Consider the following 18623-nt stretch of genomic DNA (forward strand, 5'->3'; position numbering starts at 1 on the left):
AGTCATGCTAGGTCACACACGGGTGGCCAATTGAACTACAATTCACCCATAGTAGACATTTGCACTAGCCTATCACCTTGGTGAGAATTGCCCCCCCCCCCAAAGGCGGGGCCCACACTCCTTGGTAGCTAGGGAGAGAGTATGTGCACTTTACTGATTGGATGTCTCCACCTGACCCGACTCATCCCTGCATTCCGGCTGTTATCTCTACCTGACCTGACCCACCCTTGTATTTGGGCTTTGTTACCTGGGACTGGATTCCCGGACTTATTTTTAAATAACTGGGGGGGAGGGTCAATTTAAGTTTTACTGCATAAACAACAAAATGGCTGTTCAACCGGGATGGGGCTGCTCTGGCTAAATAGGCCCTTACAAAAACACCACCTGTCTCTGTCATGGAGAGTACAGACAGGGAGGAGTGCAGAGGCAGGGGACCCCCTACAGGGCTACTGTGGCCATCCATGATGGAGGCTTGGACTGGGGGTGGCCAAGGAGATGGAGATGATGACTGAAGAGCTTTGGAGAGGTTCTGAACATGGGGTCAGCAACCTGCCGATGGATTAGAAGTGGAGGACTGGGGGAGAAAAGAATCCGGGACAACCACTAGCTTTGGGTCTACGCAGCTGGTGGAAGACGGGTCCACTTCCTGAGTAAGGACCATGGGGGAGGGACATTTGCAGAAAACAGTCAAGTCTTCTGTTTGTCTGGGTACTGAGATGTCTGGAGAATAGCCAAATGGAGGTGTCCAGTGTGCAGCCAGATGTAGGGTCTTGAGGGAGAAAGTTGGGTCCTCTCACCCAGGGAGAGAGCAGGGAGACAGAAGGGGTCTAGAAGAGAGCCTCAGGGCAGGGCAGGAGTGTAGGGTGGGATACAGGGAAGGTGTGGCAACAAAGAGGCTGCCGGTGGAGAGGAAGGAGGCCATCTTGCCAGAGAACAAAGCTCTGGGTCCTTATGTGTGTCCTTTCCTAGGAGCTACTAATCCAGAAGGGAGGCACCAACTGTGGAGGTCAAGAAAACCAAGGCTGTCTAGCCTTGACATAAGTATAGCCATCTTGGCCCTGGCAGCCATCTTAGGTCTCTGTGACCAGGAAATGACCCCTGGCTCCAGGAAGACTGACCAGAAGTTTTAAAAACAAAACACCAAAAACCAATTAGAAATAGGATAGCTTAACGAGGTAATAAGTCGTGTTAGGAGTAGGATAACTTAATGAAGTAATAAGTCATGTCAGGGGTAGGATAGCCTGATGTCGTAATAAACCATGTCAGAAGTAGGATAGCTTAACATTAATAAATCACAAGAATATAGGGATGCGGTTGTGGCCCAATCACCTACTGCCAAATCCACCCCTACTCTGTCTTTAAAAAGCCTGACTGTAATCTGGTTCGGGGTCCAGGTCCCTACTCTGCTGTGTCGGGTATACTTGGGCCCAAGCTTAAGCTTGCTGAATAAACCCTCGTGTGACTGCATCGGTGCTTGGCTCCTTGGTGGTCTCTCAGATGCAAAAACTCGGGCCTAACACCAACTATTTAAAGTAAATGCAGAGTTAACATGGCGTTGAAGAGTCAATGCCTTTGGGGCACCTGGGTGGCTCAGTTGGTTAGGCGTCTGCCTTCAGCTCAGCTCGGGTCATAATCTCAGGATCCTGGGATCAAACCCCGCATCAGGCTCCCTGCTCAGTGGAGAGCCTGCTTCTCCGTCTTCCTCTGCCTGCCACTCTGCCTACGTGTGCTCTCTCTCACACTGCCAAATAAATAAATGAAATCTTAAAAAAAAAAAGAGTCGATGCCTTCGAAGCAGGGTATGATTTCCAGGGAGGGGTCTTCACGTGGTGTTTGCTCATACATACATACATAGATCGACACTGAACATTTTCATCATAAGTTTATATGGTTACAAAAGACCCAATTTCCTGTCTAATGCATCAAGATTTTAAGATGATACCTTGCTCTTCTAGCACATCCAATGGAATCTAAGCCCACAACAATTTTACTCCTTGTTCAGGTCTCAACTGAGATAGGGAGGAGAGCCTTCCCCGACCCGCCCACGGGTAAGGTGCCTCCTCTGGGCGTCCCACGTCACACCACTGACCGCACTGGCGGTAACCCACCTGCCGCCCGTCTGTCGCCCTCGCCCCAGACCGAGAGCTCTTTGAGGCCTGGGCCTCCGCCCTGCTCCCGCTGTGCCCCAGCGTGGGGCACCGAATCTGACACTGAGCCAGTGTTCGTCAAACGTCCGTCGATCGGCGGGCTGACCGGTAAACTCAACCCGTTTCAGGAAAGCCTGCGCCAAGGTCACCCGGACGAGTGTCCTCACCGAACCCAACAGCCGGGGTGGTCTCTGTTCTGCCCCCGCCGCTCCCCGTCTGCAATCTTCTGTGGCTCCCCATGGCCTCCGGCCCAGAGCGCGGACTCCTTACGCCTGCAGGGTCTCCCTTTCCAGCCTCCCCGAGCGCCGCGTCCTCCTCCTCGCCAGCCTCCAGCGTGGGACATACTCCCCCAAGCCGCACTGTCTGTTCCCCGGGCAAGCGCTCCACTCCCCGCTTCTCGCTCGAGGAGCTCCCGAGTTCTCGGCTTAGACGGAAGCCTTCCCCGCGCCCCGCGCCCCGGGCTCCTCCCACCGCTCCGCGCGGGGCCCCTCCCCACCGCCTGCCGGGGGGCCGCGCGCGGCCAGGACCGACTCCCGCGGCTTCCCTGCTGTCCTCCCAGCACCCGCCGACGGGCCGGCCTCGCAGCCCGCGCAAGGCCACGACGGGCTGCGGCTGCGTCCGTGCGCCGGAGCCCAGCACTCCTCGTGCCGTCCCCGCGCGGGGCCGCCAGAGCGCAGACCGGCTGTCTCAGGAAGGCAGGCAGGTGGGCAGACACGGGAAGGCTCCCTGCAGCTCCAGGGGGAGGGATGACAAAGTCAAGTGTGGGGGCTCGGAAAAGGTCTAGGACACAGAACGGTGAGAAGCAGGCCGAAGCACCGGACAGCTCTCGCGCCCCGCACAAAGATGGCGGCACAGAGCCCCGCCTCCGCCAGTATGGCCGTCCCGGGGTAGGAGGAGGGGCAAGGGGGCCTGTGGGGCGGAAGTGACGTAGCCGGAAGTCCGGTCTGGCTCTTGGCTGGCGGGCAGTACGGCAGGGAGGCTGGCGGGCTCTTGAGTGGGGCGATGTGGCTGGCTGCTCGCGTGGGACGTGCGGTGACCCTGGGGCTGCTGCTGACGGTCCACGCGGTGGCGGCGTTCGAGCCCATCACCGTGAGCATCGCCATCGGGGCCGCGTCGCTGATCACCGGCTACCTGTCCTACAAGGAACTTTACTGCCGCTTCGCCGAGTGCTGCCCCGAGGAGCAGGGGCTCAACGCGTCGGGTAGGGCGGGTCTGCCCGCGAGGGGCGTGGTGCTCACCCTGAGCTGGGGCGGGGGCGGGGGGCACCGACGGGGTCTCGGTCCGACCTCCAGCCCTGGAAGCCCTGCCCTCTGAGACCCACGCTCCAGATCGTGGAGATCTGCCTAAGTTGCTTAAATGCCTCGGATTCCCTGCGAGTACAGTAAGAAGAAGCGAAAGCCCCGCGCCCAGCGCTTTGCACCACGTCAGTCCTATTAAGTAGTTTCCATACGTGCGGCGGCTACCCTGAAAGCCCACACTCGGCCCTTGGTTTTCTTACAAGCCAGCAGGGGTGGCTGGGGCATAGCCTGTAGCTCAGTCGAGAGAGGGCTAATCCTTGGATGAACGAACACGTTTAGCTTCCTTATCAGACACTGGAGTATTAAAGACGACATTTGTCTAATGCATATCCTTGGAAGTGGCATCGTGTGACTTTCAACCCGAGGTTCTACTTCCGGGCAAGCCCTGGGGTTTGGCGGACGCCCTGCTGGACCGCTTGCTAATATGTGCCTCTCGCTTTGGCCAGCTGGGGAAAGTGCTGCTTTTCTGGTGCCTGTTTAATGTGTATTTTTCTCTCTGTTCTCCGGCTGGCTTTTGCAGCCCTCAAGCTGGAATTAGAGGAGAAGCTGTTTGGGCAGCATCTGGCCACAGAGGTGATTCTCAAGGCGCTGACGGGCTTCAAGAACAACAAAAATCCCAAGAAACCGCTGACTCTTTCCTTACATGGCTGGACCGGCACGGGCAAGAATTTTGTCAGCCAAATTGTGGCAGAAAATCTTCACCCCAAAGGCCTGAAGAGTAACTTTGTCCACCTGTTTGTCTCCACGCTGCACTTTCCTCACGAGCAGCAGATAAAACTGTACCAGGCAAGAGAATCCCTTTATCCCGCCCACTGGCCACTCGGACTGGTCTGGGTGACCTGCTAACTCTGCCCTCTGCTGTTTCCCTTTGCACTGCAGTAGCCCTGGGCCCCCACTGAGTTAAGGCACGCTTGTCCCCAGTAACGCTTTGCTTTTTGTAGAGCTCTCCTACAACATTTTTCTCATTTGATTCCAAAATGATACAGTGGGGGCAGGAAACGTTATTTCCATTAAAAGACAGAGCCACGAGGGGATTTGCGCCTTACAATCTCTCTGTCCTTGTGGCAAGTCAGAAACTTGGGCCCGAATCTCCAGATTCGAGGTTTCTGGGGCAGCCACGTTCTGCAATGAATGAGCGTGTTTGGTGTTTCCGTCCCAGCCCTTGGTGAAGCGGAGCGCTCTTAAATGACTGGTTCTGATGTGGTTTCATTGAGGTCTCCCACCAATGGCGCAACATCTGCAGTTAGCACCCGGCAGTTAGGGCTGTAGACCAGAGGATCCCGCCCCCACCCAGTAGCTTTTATTTTCTTTCTTTACATCCAAATCCTTGGCATTGCTTTCATTTTTCAAATGCAAGCCCCAAAGAACTGACTCTTAAGCCCGTTCCTCCTTTGGAGATATTCTGTCTACATTTAACTTACATTACGTTGTCTGGGTTTGTCCTTGTAAAGGTTAATAGTCCTGCTGTTGGGGGAGGACCTGAATGAGAAACAGAAACTGAATCGAAAGGAAAGTGAAAGTGGCTGTTGGCCGCACAGACTGAGCCCAAAGATTGCTGAAAAGAAGGAATAGTTCTTGTTTTTCCAAATCCTTTCATGAACCTCTAGAAATACAGTAATTAGATGAGGGGGCTTCTAGAGCCTTTCACGTTTTGGGGTAGAGGACTTGTTGCTTGGGTGTCTTTGTCTTGGGAAAGCATAGGGCAAAATGCTTTCCATGAAATACCACTTCTTTTGTTCACTGTGTCAGTCCAGGCACTGGTTTGGGGCACTGTGCGAGCCCGTTTCAGTTTCCAGTTGGTTATTCCTCTGTCTGTCTGCCTTCAGGCCACGGTGAGCTGACGTGATGGGCTGCTTAACCGTGGCCGATGAATATTCATGTTCCTTGCTCGTCTTATACCTTTAAAAAGTCACACTCTGCACATTACTTGAGTTAGGTGCTAAGGTGCAAAGACGTGTTTCTCCTGTCAGTTTCCACTTTTTACAGATACAGTTATGGAAAAGCTGTTACCCAGTGCACGGAGGTTAGGATGCGGTTTCCGAGAGCTCTTTGTAAAGGCCCAGAGAGCCCCGATTTGCTGTCTCGCGGAGCGGGGGAGCCGTGCTGTGCTTCTCCCCTCAGCACCTCCTTTGAGCCTCTGCACCCTCTTTCTTTTATGGTTGGTCTAGAACCAGTTACAAGGATGGATTCGGGGTAACGTGAGTGCGTGTGCGAACTCCGTGTTCATATTTGACGAGATGGACAAATTGCACCCCGGGGTCATCGACGCCATCAAGCCGTTTCTAGACTACTACGAGCAGGTCGATGGTGTGTCTTACCGGAAGGCCATATTCATCTTTCTCAGGTCAGCGTGTGGTGGTTTCTTGGGGGCACACAAGGGAGGTGCTAGAAGGAGGTCCTGGCAACCGTCCGCTTTCTGTTGCCCAGGGACAAAGGTGCCTGGCGAAAGTAAATTGTTGATTTCTTTTACTTCGCGGTTGCTACCATCGGCGTGGCAAGGAGTGGGAGGGCCTGAGAAAGTGAATTAGATATTGCTGGTAACAGGCAGTTTCGTGACCTGCCCATGCGTCCGAGGCTTATCAGAAGTCAGCGTTGTGCCTCAAGTTCTCAAAAAGCAGATTTCAAGCTCTGTGAAGGCAGACGCTTATTTTGTCCTTGTCAGGAGCACTTCGTAAATACTCCTCCAGTTAAGAAGAAACCTCAGAGCAGGTATGATTCTTAATTGGACACAGAATCTTAACCATGTAATTTTTACTCTGCTTCTTTGGCAAATTCAGCAATGCTGGTGGGGACCTCATAACAAACATTGCCCTTGACTTTTGGCGGGCGGGAAGAAAGAGGGAAGACATTCAGCTGAAGGACTTGGAAGCCGTGCTGTCTGTCGGAGTCTTCAACAATAAACACAGTGAGTCTCCCAGGCCGAGGAACCCCCGACCCTGCCAGCGGAGCCCCCTCCTTCTTAACACCTTCTACAAAGCCTCTGAATCCTTGTGCCTCTCTGGCTTCGCTGAAGTAGGGACGTTCCGTAACAGAAGCCAGGTAGTGAGGGTGACCTTTTTTTTAAAATTAAAGATTTTAGGGGCGCCTGGGTGGCTCAGTGGGTTAAAGCCTCTGCCTTCGGCTCGGGTCGTGGTCCCAGGGTCCTGGAATTAAGCCCCGCATCGGGCTCTCTGCTCAGCGGGGAGCCTGCTTCCTCCTCTCTCTCTGCCTGCCTCTCTGCCTACTTGTGATCTCTGTCAAATAAAAAATAAATAAAATCTTAAAAAAAATAAATAAAATTAAAGATTTTATTTATTTATTTGACGGAGATCAAGTAGGCAGGGAGGCAGGCGGGGCGGGGTTGGGGGGGGCGGGGGCGGGGAAGCAGGCTCCCTGCTGAGCAGAGAGCCCATGCAGGGCTCGATCCCAGGACCTTGAGATCATGACCTGAGCCCAAGGCAGAGGCTTAACCCACTGAGCCACCCAGGTGACCCTAGTGGGGGTAACCTTAACAGACTTGTTGCACGCTTGATAAAAAGAGAATCTCGAGGGGGTAGAGAGAGGAAGAATGTACTGTGGGCTGGGATCAGAATGGGCTCTGTAAGAGCAGTGAGCTTGGCCAAGTGACAGGGACAGCGATGGGAAGACCCACCTGTGTCTTGCTTTGCAGGTGGCCTGTGGCACAGCAGACTGATACACGGAAACCTCATCGATTACTTTATCCCCTTCCTCCCCCTGGAGTACAGACACGTGAAGATGTGTATACGGGCGGAGATGAGGGCCCGCGGCTCTGTCATAGATGAGGACATTGTCACCAGAGTGGCAGAGGAAATGACATTTTCCCCCAAAAGCGAGAAAATCTACTCAGACAAGGGCTGCAAGACAGTGCAGTCACGGTTGAATTTTCACTGACCTCTGACTCAAGCAGGGTAAGAGGCCGCTGGGAGCTCAGTAAGTGAGGGTCTTGCCTTCCGGAAGCACTTTGAAGCCCTGTGTGGGGTTTACACTTTGCACCTGTGGACTTTCGGGACGTAGAAGTTTCTGAGAGTTGAGTTTTGAACAGACACTAATCTATTGAGTGTACTTGTCCTCTTAGACTGGACAGCCATCCATCCGTGAACTGCGGCGGACGATGAACTTCTAAAATCCCACCCCTTGCCCCCTTGCTGACCTTGACAGAAGTGCCTTGCAAACAGCTGTGTGAGATCTAGGACCTGTTCTGACCCCACAGCACCCACACCTCAGAAGCTGCAGCTCTAACTCAGGGAGTGCAAGGGCCCTGTGGCAACCTGGGAGCATTCGGTTTGCACCTGCTAAAAACCTCTGAGAGTGTTCACTGGCTTTTCACTTGAAATCGGTGGCACCTTCAGGCACAGGCAGTGTCCAGGAAGATGCGGGCCTGCACACTAGGAGCATCCTCGATCAGGCGACCTAGCTGCCTGTGGCATGGGGTCTCCAGCCGAGGCCTCTGCAGCAGCCCAGGACCGGCTGCCTCACGGTCTGTGCGTTGCTCTGGCTGGTCCTGGAATTCCTTTGCCTTCTCTCACTTGGTATTGATTTTGGTCTTCCCGGTACCACTTCTGCTCCTGAACTTCAGGCGCTGCTAGGTTTGCCCCCAACGCACCTCATCACGAGAGTCAAATCGGAATGAGGCCCTCGGTTTTGCATTTGAGGCCTCTGTTCCCGCGGCGAGATGTCAGGTACAGTTTATGCGTGGGTCGATTCCTCACTTTACTCCAGAGAATCATCTGAAATCCATAGGACGAGCTCGGTCTCCGTGGATGCCACGTGCCAGAGCGGTCAGCCAGCGGGTTCTGCGTTGCCAAAGAAGTGTAGGCACTGGACACCAGAAATGCTAGAATTCTCAAGGATATGTATGTTTTTTATGATGTTTTTACTTGTGAATCTTGGATAACAGAAAAATACAGGACGCGGCTTATTTTAAAATATGGGAAGGACACCAAAAGATGGAGTAATTGCCTTTTATCAGAAACTCTTTACAAAAGGGGTGCCGGGGTGGCTCAGTGGGTTAAAGCCTCTGCCTTCGGCTCAGGTCGTGATCTCAGGGTTCTGGGATCGAGCCCCACATTGGGCTCTCTGCTCATCAGGGAGCCTGCTTCCTCCTCTCTCTCCCTGCCTGCCTCTGCCTACTTGTGATCTCTGTCTACCAAATAAATAAATAAAATCTTAAAAAAAAAAAAACAAAACTATGCATTTTTATCCTTCAGTGCGTGGCAATAACTGGTCACAGTTGGAGGTCAGACGAAGTCCATGTGATGCAGCTGGTCCCGGGCATCCCCTGAGGACGAGCGCCCCTCTGGCTGGACCGGGCTGGTGACCGGGAAATAAGACGGATTCCAGCCCGTGTGAATTGGGGTGTGTGTGTGTGTGTGTGTGTGTGTGTCAGTGTCACAGCTGTGACGTGACCACAGACCCTTGAGAAGAACAGTGTGCAGTGTGGTTATATGTGAGATGAGGAAGGAACATCTTCATGACACGGGAGTGCCTTCCAGAGGGTCACCTTTAGTCTTTTAAAAATGCCAAGTTAAGGGACGCTTGGGTGGCTCAGTCAGTTAAGTGTCTCTGCCTTTGGCTCACGTCATGATCCCAGGGTCCTGGGATCGAGCCCCGCGTCGGGCTCCCAGCTCAGCGGGGAGCCTGCATTTCCATTTCCCTCTGCCTGCTGCTTCCCCTTCTTGTGTGCTCGCGCTCCCTCAGATTTAAAAACACACAAAAAAGCCCAGTTAAGGCTTAACATTTTTTGTACCTGTTCTGGCCCTGAAGCTGAGTTCCAGCTCTTTCCTAACCGCTCGAGTGTCTGGTCAGGGAGAGACGAGCTTTTCCTGGTTCACGGTGATGCAATTCACTCACCACGTGTGAGCCACCTTTGGACTTGTACCTGGAAGAGGCCACGACTGGCCACATCCTCCTTCACCCTGTCTAAGAGGTAGACAGGAACTTGAACTGCCCTGCTGAATATGAAATAAAGCCTGCATTTTATCCTGTGACGTGTCACTTACAAACTTTTTTGTTCTCCCTAGTTTATTCGGTAACTCTGAACAGTTCGAGCTTGGGAGAAAGGCTGTCCAGCAGCTCGGGCTGTCAGGCGCACCACACCCCGGACCAGCTGGCAGAGAGTCTGTGCGTCACGTGGCCAGTATTTACCTTCAGGGCTGCCCCCCCCCCTCCACGCACACAGTGACACTGGATTGGGTGATGGGTTCTGTGCCACAGTTCCCCGGATGAAAACTCCAGGGAGAGCTGGGTTTCTTTGTAGCAAGTGTTACCTCCTGAAGTTGACATAGGAAGGGAACTGAGGCAGTGGGAAAACGGCTTCCCTCTGACCTGCACCCGAGCAAGGCCGGGCTCCGAGCTGGAAGCCCGCACCTTCTGGTGAGGTCCTTGCTCAAGCGCAGTCCACCGGGCCTCTTCTCTGTGGGTGGATCGTTAACACCAACCCCCTTTCCAGGACTGAGGACAAGCCAGCAACTTTCTAGAGAGCTCAAACCCAACATCCTACCTGCTCCCGCCATTTTTTAGCTGAAGGTGCTCAAGTGCCGAGACAGGACTTTCCAGGTCTGTTCCCAGCCTCATGCAGTTTCCGCTCCGCCCTCATCTACAAAGACTGAACTTGCCAGATGGAAGTCAGGGGACTCCCGTGTTCCCTCCGGAGGGGCGCCCAGGTGCTGGGGCTGACATCTGAAAGTCATCAGCCCCATCTGCGACCCCTGGCGACAGGTCAACAGGTCAGCTTCTGCTCCACATCAAGAATCTTCCAACATGGGGCACGTGGGTGGCTCAGCCGGTTACCGTCTGTCTGCCTTCCACTCCGTCATGAGCTCAAGGTCCTGGGATCCAGCCCTGCATCAGCCTTCCTGCTCAGTGCAGTCTGCTTCTTCCTCTCCCTCTGACCCTCACCCCTGCTTATGCTCCTGCTCTCTCTCAAATGAATGAATAAATCTGAAAACAAAACTTCCAACACTTGCAGCCATCCAAGCTTAGGAGGCCTGGACGCCCTTAAAGAGCCTCTCCGGGGGCCAGGTCCCACAAGACAAAGGGGTCCTGTGGCAGCCGGGTGCCAGCTGGTCCTCTGGGCCTGCAAAAAACGGGTCTGTGAGCACTTAGGTGCCACAGCCCACAGGAGCTCCCCCCCACCTGCAGGCGCACATGGGTGCTGCGTACACCAAGGTACGCCTAGTCCCCTGTAGTGCTCTGTATGCCTCGCTGGCACCTCCGCTGAGGCTGTGTCTCTGGACTTGAACTCCACGGCTGGGTGTCAGGAGCTCTGTGAAGCCCAGTGCTGCTAAGCAAAGAGTGAGAGCCATCGGGATGCTCAGAGGCCCTGCGTTAGGCTTTGCACTGCACCTGCTGGGGCTTCATTCATAGCTGAAGCACCTAAGACCTACGGTGGAGGTTTTATCCCTCCTGCAAAGATGTATTCACAAGTTATACACAGTATCATTGTAAAATGGTAGCTCTCCTGTAGTTATAAAACGCTGTTCTTGGCATCCACAGGGTAGACTGGGAGGGGGGCGGGCAGTTTAACTTTTCTAAGTTTTAGGAGTTCTCATTAACAAGAACTAGCAACAAGTAGAGTTTCTAAAAATATGGCCAAACTTGCCAGACGACATGTTTGTCGGGCTCGTTCGGGAATGGGAAGCAGAGAAGGGTGCTCCTTTGCAAGGCTGAAGGCCTGGCAAGCGAGAAGCTGGAAATACTTCGCTTCCGAGGAAACTCTGTTTCTATAAATGTTCACAATGTTGCTAGTCCCACAGTCCACAATGTTACTGAGATCAAAACCCTTGGAAAGGGGATTGGAAAGGCTTCTCTGTGACTCGCCTCAGTGTGTCCCCTGTTACACACTCGTGCTTTTATCTAAACACTTTAGTGCCCCTCGTGATGGTTAGCCCGTGACAGGTCTGATCACTGCTCCTGCCTCGGTCCCCAGTTATGCCATTTTAGGGACTTACGTGCCAAGGACCCGGGCCTGGACTTCTTTGCAGTAAAGACACCACGGTACACGATATGGTGACAGGAACTTTAAAAAAAACAAACAAAAAACACAAAGCCAGCAACGTAGAGTCTGAAAAGTTTCTCATAATGTTAAAAACCATTTTAAATAAAGTTACTACATTTCCAGTAAAACTTAAGACGTCCTTCCTTGAAACAGAAACACTTGAAATTAAAACATGATTTTTTAAAAAATCATGAGCCCTGGGCGGAGCAGACTGGGAGCCGGCTGCTTCCTCCGCTGAAGGCTCCGGGGGCTGTTCCGAAGTCCACGATCTGCAGGGTCTGATGCCATCAAGCTTCACTGGATGAAAACGGCCCAGGAAAATTCCCGTCCTGTCCCACAAGAAGCATTTCCTTCAGTCCTCCTCTGGAGGACAGAGCCGGGGGAGGTCCAGGAAGAGAGCCAAGTGCTGAGTTCCTTCTCCTCCGACTCGAAGCAAAGACTCCAGGCCGCCATCAGTCATCATAGTAGTAATCTAACTTGGTGAACACGGTTTTGCAGCCTTTGTCAGAGAAAACTCTCTCCTCTTTGGGGAAAAACGTCATTTCGTCGGCCACTTTGGTTACAATGTCCTCGTCAATTTCAAAGCCTCGGGACTGCATTTCGACTCTGATGCACATTTTTAGGTGTTTATATTCCAGGGGGAGGAAGGGAACAAAATAATCAATGAGATTTCGGTCAATTAGGCTGCTATGCCAGAAGCCACCTGGGAAAAAGAGAAAGGTGGTGTTCGTCATTGTCCACCTGACCCCCCATCCATCCAACACACGTCCACTGGGTGTCTGTTGGGGGGCAGACCCGGAGGCGGAGCCCGCCACCTCGTGGGTCCGGTGTAACCCAGGAGCTCAGTGCCTCCACGGAAGCCAAGCACAGGAGCCACGGGCTCGGGGGCGGCCTCTCAGATGCACCTACAGATCCGAAGCGGGAGAGAGGCGCGCCCGCCCAGAGTGCTGGGAACACAGAGAGGCGGAGCAGCGCGCAGGGAGCGGGGACCAACTTTCCAGGCTGGCAGAGTTTCAGAGAAAGTGCCGGGAGATAGGAGGGCCCAGGGAAAGCCCAGCTGCTCCTTCCTTGGGGAACCTGGGACTCACCGGACAGCAAGAGGCCAGAAACCCACCACTGCCCCCCGCACGTCCAAACCACACAGCGCACCGAGGGACCCGGAACTCGAACCCTCGGAGCCATACCGTGAAGACGGCGCTCGGGTGCGGCCATGGGGCACAGCCTTTGCTGGGTGTTTTCACCCGGGGCCGAGTGCTGGCTCGGCACCCACCCCGTGACACTCACGTCCCCTCTGGGACTCCCAGAAGGACATGGCACGTGTCCCCTCCTGACGACCACCCACCCGCTGGATCACAGCCAGCGCTCCCAGGGGTGAGTGGCTTCCCTTCCCCTTTGCCGCTTCATTCTGGGGCCTCAATCCTGGTCTCGCTCTGACACCAATTCCAAAGTGTGTGGCGTTTTTCGTTTTTTTTTTTTTTCACACCACCAAGCAATTCTCCGACACCAGCTGGGTGTGCGACAATTCAGGTCAGCTAAAGGACACCACTGAGGAACAGCCCAATGGGAGAGACGCTTAGGGCAGGGAATGCAGAAAGGACATGAAGCTTCCGTGCCCCCTCCCAGAGAACCACTCCCCCAACTCTCCATGTGTCCAACCTGGGAGCTCTCTGGACTCCATCCTTCTGCGGGTTTATGGAAGCTTCGTCCCACAGGCATGACTGACCAAGTCACTGGCCATTGGCGACTCACTCCACCTCCACTCCTGCCCTCTCCCCAGCGGTCCGGGATGGACTGGAACCCTGCAGTCACATGGCTGGTTCCCCGGGAAACCAGACTATGCCCTTTAGATGCTCCTCCAAAGGCCCCTTATCAACACAAGCTCAGGTGTGGTTAGCCGCTCTGTTATGAATATCAAAACACCTTTATGGGGGTGCCTGGGTGGCTCAGTGGGTTAAAGCCTCTGCCTTCAGCTTGGGTCATGCTCCCAGGGTCTTGGGATCGAGCCCCGCGTCGGGCTCTCTGCTCGGCAGGGAGCCTGCTTCCCTTCCTCCCTCTCTGCCTGACTCTCTGCCTACTTGTGATTTCTGTCAAATAAATAAATAAAATCTTTAAAAAAAAACAACAAAAAACAAAAACAAAACACCTTTATGGCTCTTATCCCTTCAGAAATTCTGAGCGCTTTAGATCTGCGCCCGAAGACAGAGAGCAAATACATATTTCTCATTCCAAATCATAACCAGAGCATCCGCTTTCCTTTCCCAGCAGCGCTTTGCACACAACTGGCGCTCAATGAAGATCTCACTGCCTGCCTGGGGTGACACTGGCCGTGGGAGAAAACAAAACAAACGGCCGAGCGGTCACAGGGGCGGCAGCTCCTTTCCTGAAGGCCTGCTCTGCGTCGGGAAGCCCTGGGCCCTGGGCAGACATGGACGCTGCCCTCAGGGGTTCACAACCCGACAAGGCAGTACACAGATGATTTCAGATAGTGCCGGGGGCTCCGAGCACCGAGATGGGGCGAGCGGGCAAGGAGGACAGGCTACTCGGCCAGAGTGGGCAGACATGGCCCGGCTGAGGAGGTGACCTCTGGGAGGAGCCAGCACGACAAGAAACCGACCATCGGGAGAGTGTTCTGGCGGAACAATGATCTCAGATGGGGTCTCCTGAAAAACCATCTACGAACCGCTCCCCAGTTTGTACCCTTGGCCTGACTGCCCCACTGGCGCCCCCCTCCGCACCCCACTGGAATGGCCAGCCATCTGCCCCGCATCTCTACAGGGGTGACTCGCTCACGGCTCCAGCTCGCACCCGGCCGGACATACTTGCAACTCTGCACTCTGTCCCCCGAAATGGCAGCGCCACCCTTCCACAGCTCAAGCGGGATCCCTGAGTCGGTGCTCTCGCATTCCCGCACCAATCCTTTAGGAAATCTTGTTCTACCTTCTGGAGGTTTCTCCCTTCAAAGCGCATCCTCATCCCGCTGTGTCCCCCGATTCTACTGGTGGCGCGAGAGACCAGGCCACCAGCGTCTGTCGCCCGAGCAGCTGCACAGCTCCTACCCAGAGTCCGTGCCTCGGCTGCCTTCAGTCTATTCTCCCCCCAGCACCCAGCGTGGTCCTGTTAAAACTAAGTCTGGACATGACACAGTTGCTCAAAACACCCCAGGGGCTCCCTCCTCCTTTGGGAGTCAAACCCAAAGCCTCCCTAGGGCCGTCCAGGCCTTCGATGACCAGCACCCCCAATGCAAGCCTTGCTTCTTATCCAACCCCCATCCCATTGTTTCTCCTGGGCTGCCGCAGTCCACACAATGACCCTGGGCACACCCCCACCTCGGTAACCCTGCATGTGCTGTTTCCTCTGATGGAATGCTGTTCCCTGTGGTATCCACATGGCTCACTCCCTCAGTCCTTGGCTCAGCTCAAGTGTGACCCTCACGGTGAGCCATCCCTGAGCGCTCCACTGAAAACTGCAGCCCAGCCTCGCTCCAGCACCCCCAAACCTCCATCACTGACTTATTTTTTACCTACTGGAGAGGAAGAGATATCTCTACCTTGACACAGATACAGAAATCCATCATCTGATGCCTTTCCTTCCTTATTTATTATTATTGGGATGAGAATTTGCTTTTTGTTCATTGTTACGTCCCCTGTTTCTGGACCAGTACCTGCCACCGAGGAGGTGCTCAATGAACACCTGTGGAATGAATGAATGAGTTCAGCCATCTGCCTGGGGCCGCGGTCAGTAAATGGCTGAGCCAAGTCTGCCTGATTCCGAAGCTTATACTCAGGAACTCTTTGTAACTTCCCAGAACGTGGGTCCCAGGCTACCAGCCTCACCTGCTAAAGCATTCAGGCTTAAGGTTTCTAAGTGCATGTGTGTACTGTTCGGCATGCCAACGAACCACCTAACGGATTACAAAATATCCTGGCTTTCATCAGTAATATTCTGCCTACACAAACGGACACACAACGCCCCATACTGTTCACGTATCTCTACAGTAGAAGAAGTTTCTTGTTTCAAAAGAGAACTTTTGTTTTCTAAGCTCAAGAAGGAACCTGAATGGAGCAGACTTAAATGGTAACGGTCAGCCTGCGTGGCTCCCCGATTACCGGGTGAGTCATTTTGCATCGTGGGGAGTTCTCACCACCAAGGGTTCAAGGTCAAAGGTGTGTGTGTTCACCAGCAAAATCACGAGCTGGGCAGCGAAAAGCTCAGGCTCTGGGGACCAGAGACACTAGGCAGGCTGGGTGGCCTTGGGCAAGCGGCTCCCTCTAGGCCTCTGTTTCCTTGGGGACGATGACAGTTTCTACCCCAAGAGTTACTGTGGAGATCAAAGGAAATCTGCAGGTAGAGTGTTCAACACGGCGCCCAGTGCAGAACACAGGCCCGTTGCTGCTTGGCTCTTGATCTCGTGCACAGAATCTCAGAGTTCCAGGACAACACACAGGGAGGAAGGGACCCGACAGATCCTCTCCTCTGGAGGCGCCCCCACAGCCTTCCTTGCTCACCTGCTGCTTTTCTTCCATAAAGGAAAAGGATTTAGCTAAAGAAAACACGGAGAGTCACCTAAAGGTTAACACAGAGTCTTCTGAGAAATTCTGCCACAGTAGATCGGGGAAGGGACTGAGAATCGGCACTGCCAGCCAGCTCCCAGGCCACGGCCATGCCGAGGACCTACAGCTCAGGGACGCAGGACCACGAACGTGACGGGTTAGGAACGCCGGCACTTACTATTCTTGTTATTGAAGGCCGACACAGACAAGGCTGCCTCCATGTCTTTGAGCTTGATCTCCTCCCTCTGCTTCCCACTTCTCCAGAAATCTAAAGCCACGTCTGTGATCCTTTCGGCTCCAGCGTTGCTACAACAGAATTCCGGGGAGTGAGGACTAGGTTTTGTGCCGAAGCCCACGGACTTGGGCTCAAAGAGCTCTTCAAGCAGGTCCCGGCCCCGACCTTACCTGAGAAATATGAAGATGGCTTTCTGGTAGGAGACCCCGTCCAAGTGGTCATAATAGTCTAGGAAAGGCTTGATGGCATCTATGAGGCCAGCATGCATCTTGTCCATCTCATCGAAGATGAAGATGGACCTCGCGCAGGCACTCACGTTGCCGCGGATCCACAACTGTAACTGATCCTGAACGACAAGGGGCAAAAGCCAGTCAAAGTTCTCAGCAAGTGCAGCAAACACGTGGTGCAAGCATCAGCGCTTCAACTGTTTGCACGATGGCCCGGTTTACGAAGTGGATACTGGGTGTATGGCACCGTGCAAAGAATTTGACACACACAAGCTCCTTGGTTCCTCACAACTCCCCACAGTGTGCTTTATCATACCCATTTTACAGATAAGGAGGCTGAGGCAAAGAGCTTCCTCATTTTGCCCAAGATTACGAAATTAGTATGCGGTAGAGCTGGGATGTGGACCCGGCTCTGCCTGGTTCCAGAGCCCCACGTTGATTGTTGTGTGGATATCCTAGTGGTGCTGTGTCACTGAGTTGCTGGTCCTTGTCATTAAAATGGCGACGTTGATAGGCATCCCGTGTACAATGGCCTTCTTCAATCCCAAGACTACACAGCTGCCAGGCGGGAGAGTTAGGACTCACAGCCAGGTGTGTCTGCCGCCAAAGCCCAGGCTGTTATTAATCAGTGAGTTAAATTGTACAAGCAGTTTGCAACGCTTTGGCCGAACAACCTCAGGCCTTTCTAGAAACGTCTCCTCTTTTACAAAATGAGACAGGTGATGATCTTTAGGTTGGATGTGATGACATCCGTGTCTAACCCCACTTACCAAAGAGCATTCCTACAGAGCCCGTTTTCAGCAACCACCACGGAGCTCGGAAGGTGTAATCATTCCACACAACCTCAAACCTTCCCTAACTTCCACACCTTTCAAAGGGAACCCACGCGTGTAGAAGAGAAGATTCAGGGCTCACTCACTCCAACACGGAATTCCCAAATCCCACCCCCCCCCCCACAAAGACACCGCCACCCCAGCATCATCCAGGAAGGATTCCAAAATTCTGCTCTTGCCTTATACAGCGTGATGTTGGAGGCGTGTGGAAAGTGCAGCGTGGCCACAAACAGGTGGACATAGTCACTGTTCAGACCACCCTCGTAAATATTCTCCGCGATGATCTTGCTCACAAAATTTTTGCCCGTGCCCGTCCACCCGTGCAGAGAGAGGGTGAGGGGTTTCTTCGGCTTCGGGTTGCTTATGAAGCCGGACACAGCATTTAAGATGACTTTCTTTGCAAGATGCTGTCCGAAGAGCTTGCTGTCCAGATCCTTCTGCAGCGCTGGGAGAAACAAAGCTAGTGAGGGAGGGAGCGTCTGTGCGTCTGGCGAAGTCCAGGCCGTGTGAGCCGCAGAACATGCTAAACTCGCCGAGCGCGGGCTGAAACCCTACGCAGGTCAGCACTGGGCCCGCAGGTGGCGGTGGGCCTGGAGGCCTCCCCCGGCGCCCCTTCGGGAAGACTTCCCACCGCCCCTCCTGCCTCTGGCTGGGAAGAAGCGAAACTCTCGGTGGAGGAAGCGGCCCAGGCCGCGGCCCCCCTGTTCGGGTCTCCGGCCAAATCCGGTCCGTCCGTGGTCGTGGCCTTGAGCCGGGCGCCACCCCGCCCGGGCCGCGCCGGCTGCGGCTCCGACCCCCGACCGCCGGCCCCCGCCCGCCGCCCGACCCCCGCCGGCCGCCCGACCCCCGCCTCCGACGCTCGCCCCGCCCGTCCTACCTTCCCGGCTGAGGCTCCGCTTCTGGCCGCAGCACTCCGTGAAGAGGCAGTAGAGACGCGGGTAGATGTAGCCGGTGAGGACGCCGGCCAGGGCCAGTCCCAGGCTGATGGGCTCCACCGCACGCACCGCCAACGGCGCCAGCAGCAGCAGGCCCAGTGCGGCCCGGCCCAGCTTCATGCCCGGACCCGCGCCTCCCTGCGCGTTCTCGCGCTGCCCCAGGCCGGCGCTACTGCCAGAATGCGCTTCCGGTTCCTCCCTGCCGCGGCCGCCATCTTTGTGCGGGGCGGGTCTCTTTACGCCCTCGCGGCTGCCATCTTTGTGTCGGGCGGAGCCCTTTCCGGCTTCCGGGAGGTGAGCGCCGGAGGCCGTTTTTTTTTTCAAAGACTATTTTTTTCAAAGACTATTTTCCGGGAACGAATTTAGATATATAGAAAAATGAAGACTGTATAACTCTATACC

General features: G+C 54.4%; 2 protein-coding genes across 3 annotated transcripts; one reads left to right on the forward strand and one right to left on the reverse strand.

Annotated features, from left to right (window-relative positions):
* The first annotated feature begins 2869 nt into the window (after window positions 1-2869).
* TOR1B (torsin family 1 member B) lies at window positions 2870-8613 on the forward strand. Of its 2 annotated transcripts, XM_080820454.1 has the most exons (6): window positions 2870-3034; window positions 3291-3348; window positions 3966-4231; window positions 5614-5789; window positions 6223-6350; window positions 7095-8593. In XM_080820454.1, the coding sequence occupies exons 1-6, from the start codon at window positions 2894-2896 to the stop codon at window positions 7334-7336; spliced, it is 1011 nt and encodes a 336-aa protein (XP_080676580.1). In that variant the 5' UTR covers window positions 2870-2893; the 3' UTR covers window positions 7337-8593. The 2 variants fall into 2 exon arrangements, with proteins under 2 accessions (XP_080676580.1, XP_080676579.1); XM_080820453.1 differs by lacking the exon at window positions 2870-3034 and having other exon boundaries at window positions 3076-3348; window positions 7095-8613.
* A 2888-nt stretch (window positions 8614-11501) lies between these two features.
* On the reverse strand, window positions 11502-18386 carry TOR1A (torsin family 1 member A). The gene is made up of 5 exons (XM_080819815.1): window positions 18164-18386; window positions 17466-17731; window positions 16397-16572; window positions 16170-16297; window positions 11502-12144 (listed from the first exon to the last, which is right to left on the reverse strand). The coding sequence occupies exons 1-5, from the start codon at window positions 18339-18341 to the stop codon at window positions 11894-11896; spliced, it is 999 nt and encodes a 332-aa protein (XP_080675941.1). The 5' UTR covers window positions 18342-18386; the 3' UTR covers window positions 11502-11893.
* Between the last annotated feature and the right edge of the window lie 237 nt (window positions 18387-18623).

This window comes from Martes martes (genome assembly GCF_963455335.1).
Source record: "Martes martes genome assembly, chromosome: 12".
Lineage (NCBI taxonomy): Eukaryota > Metazoa > Chordata > Mammalia > Carnivora > Mustelidae > Martes > Martes martes.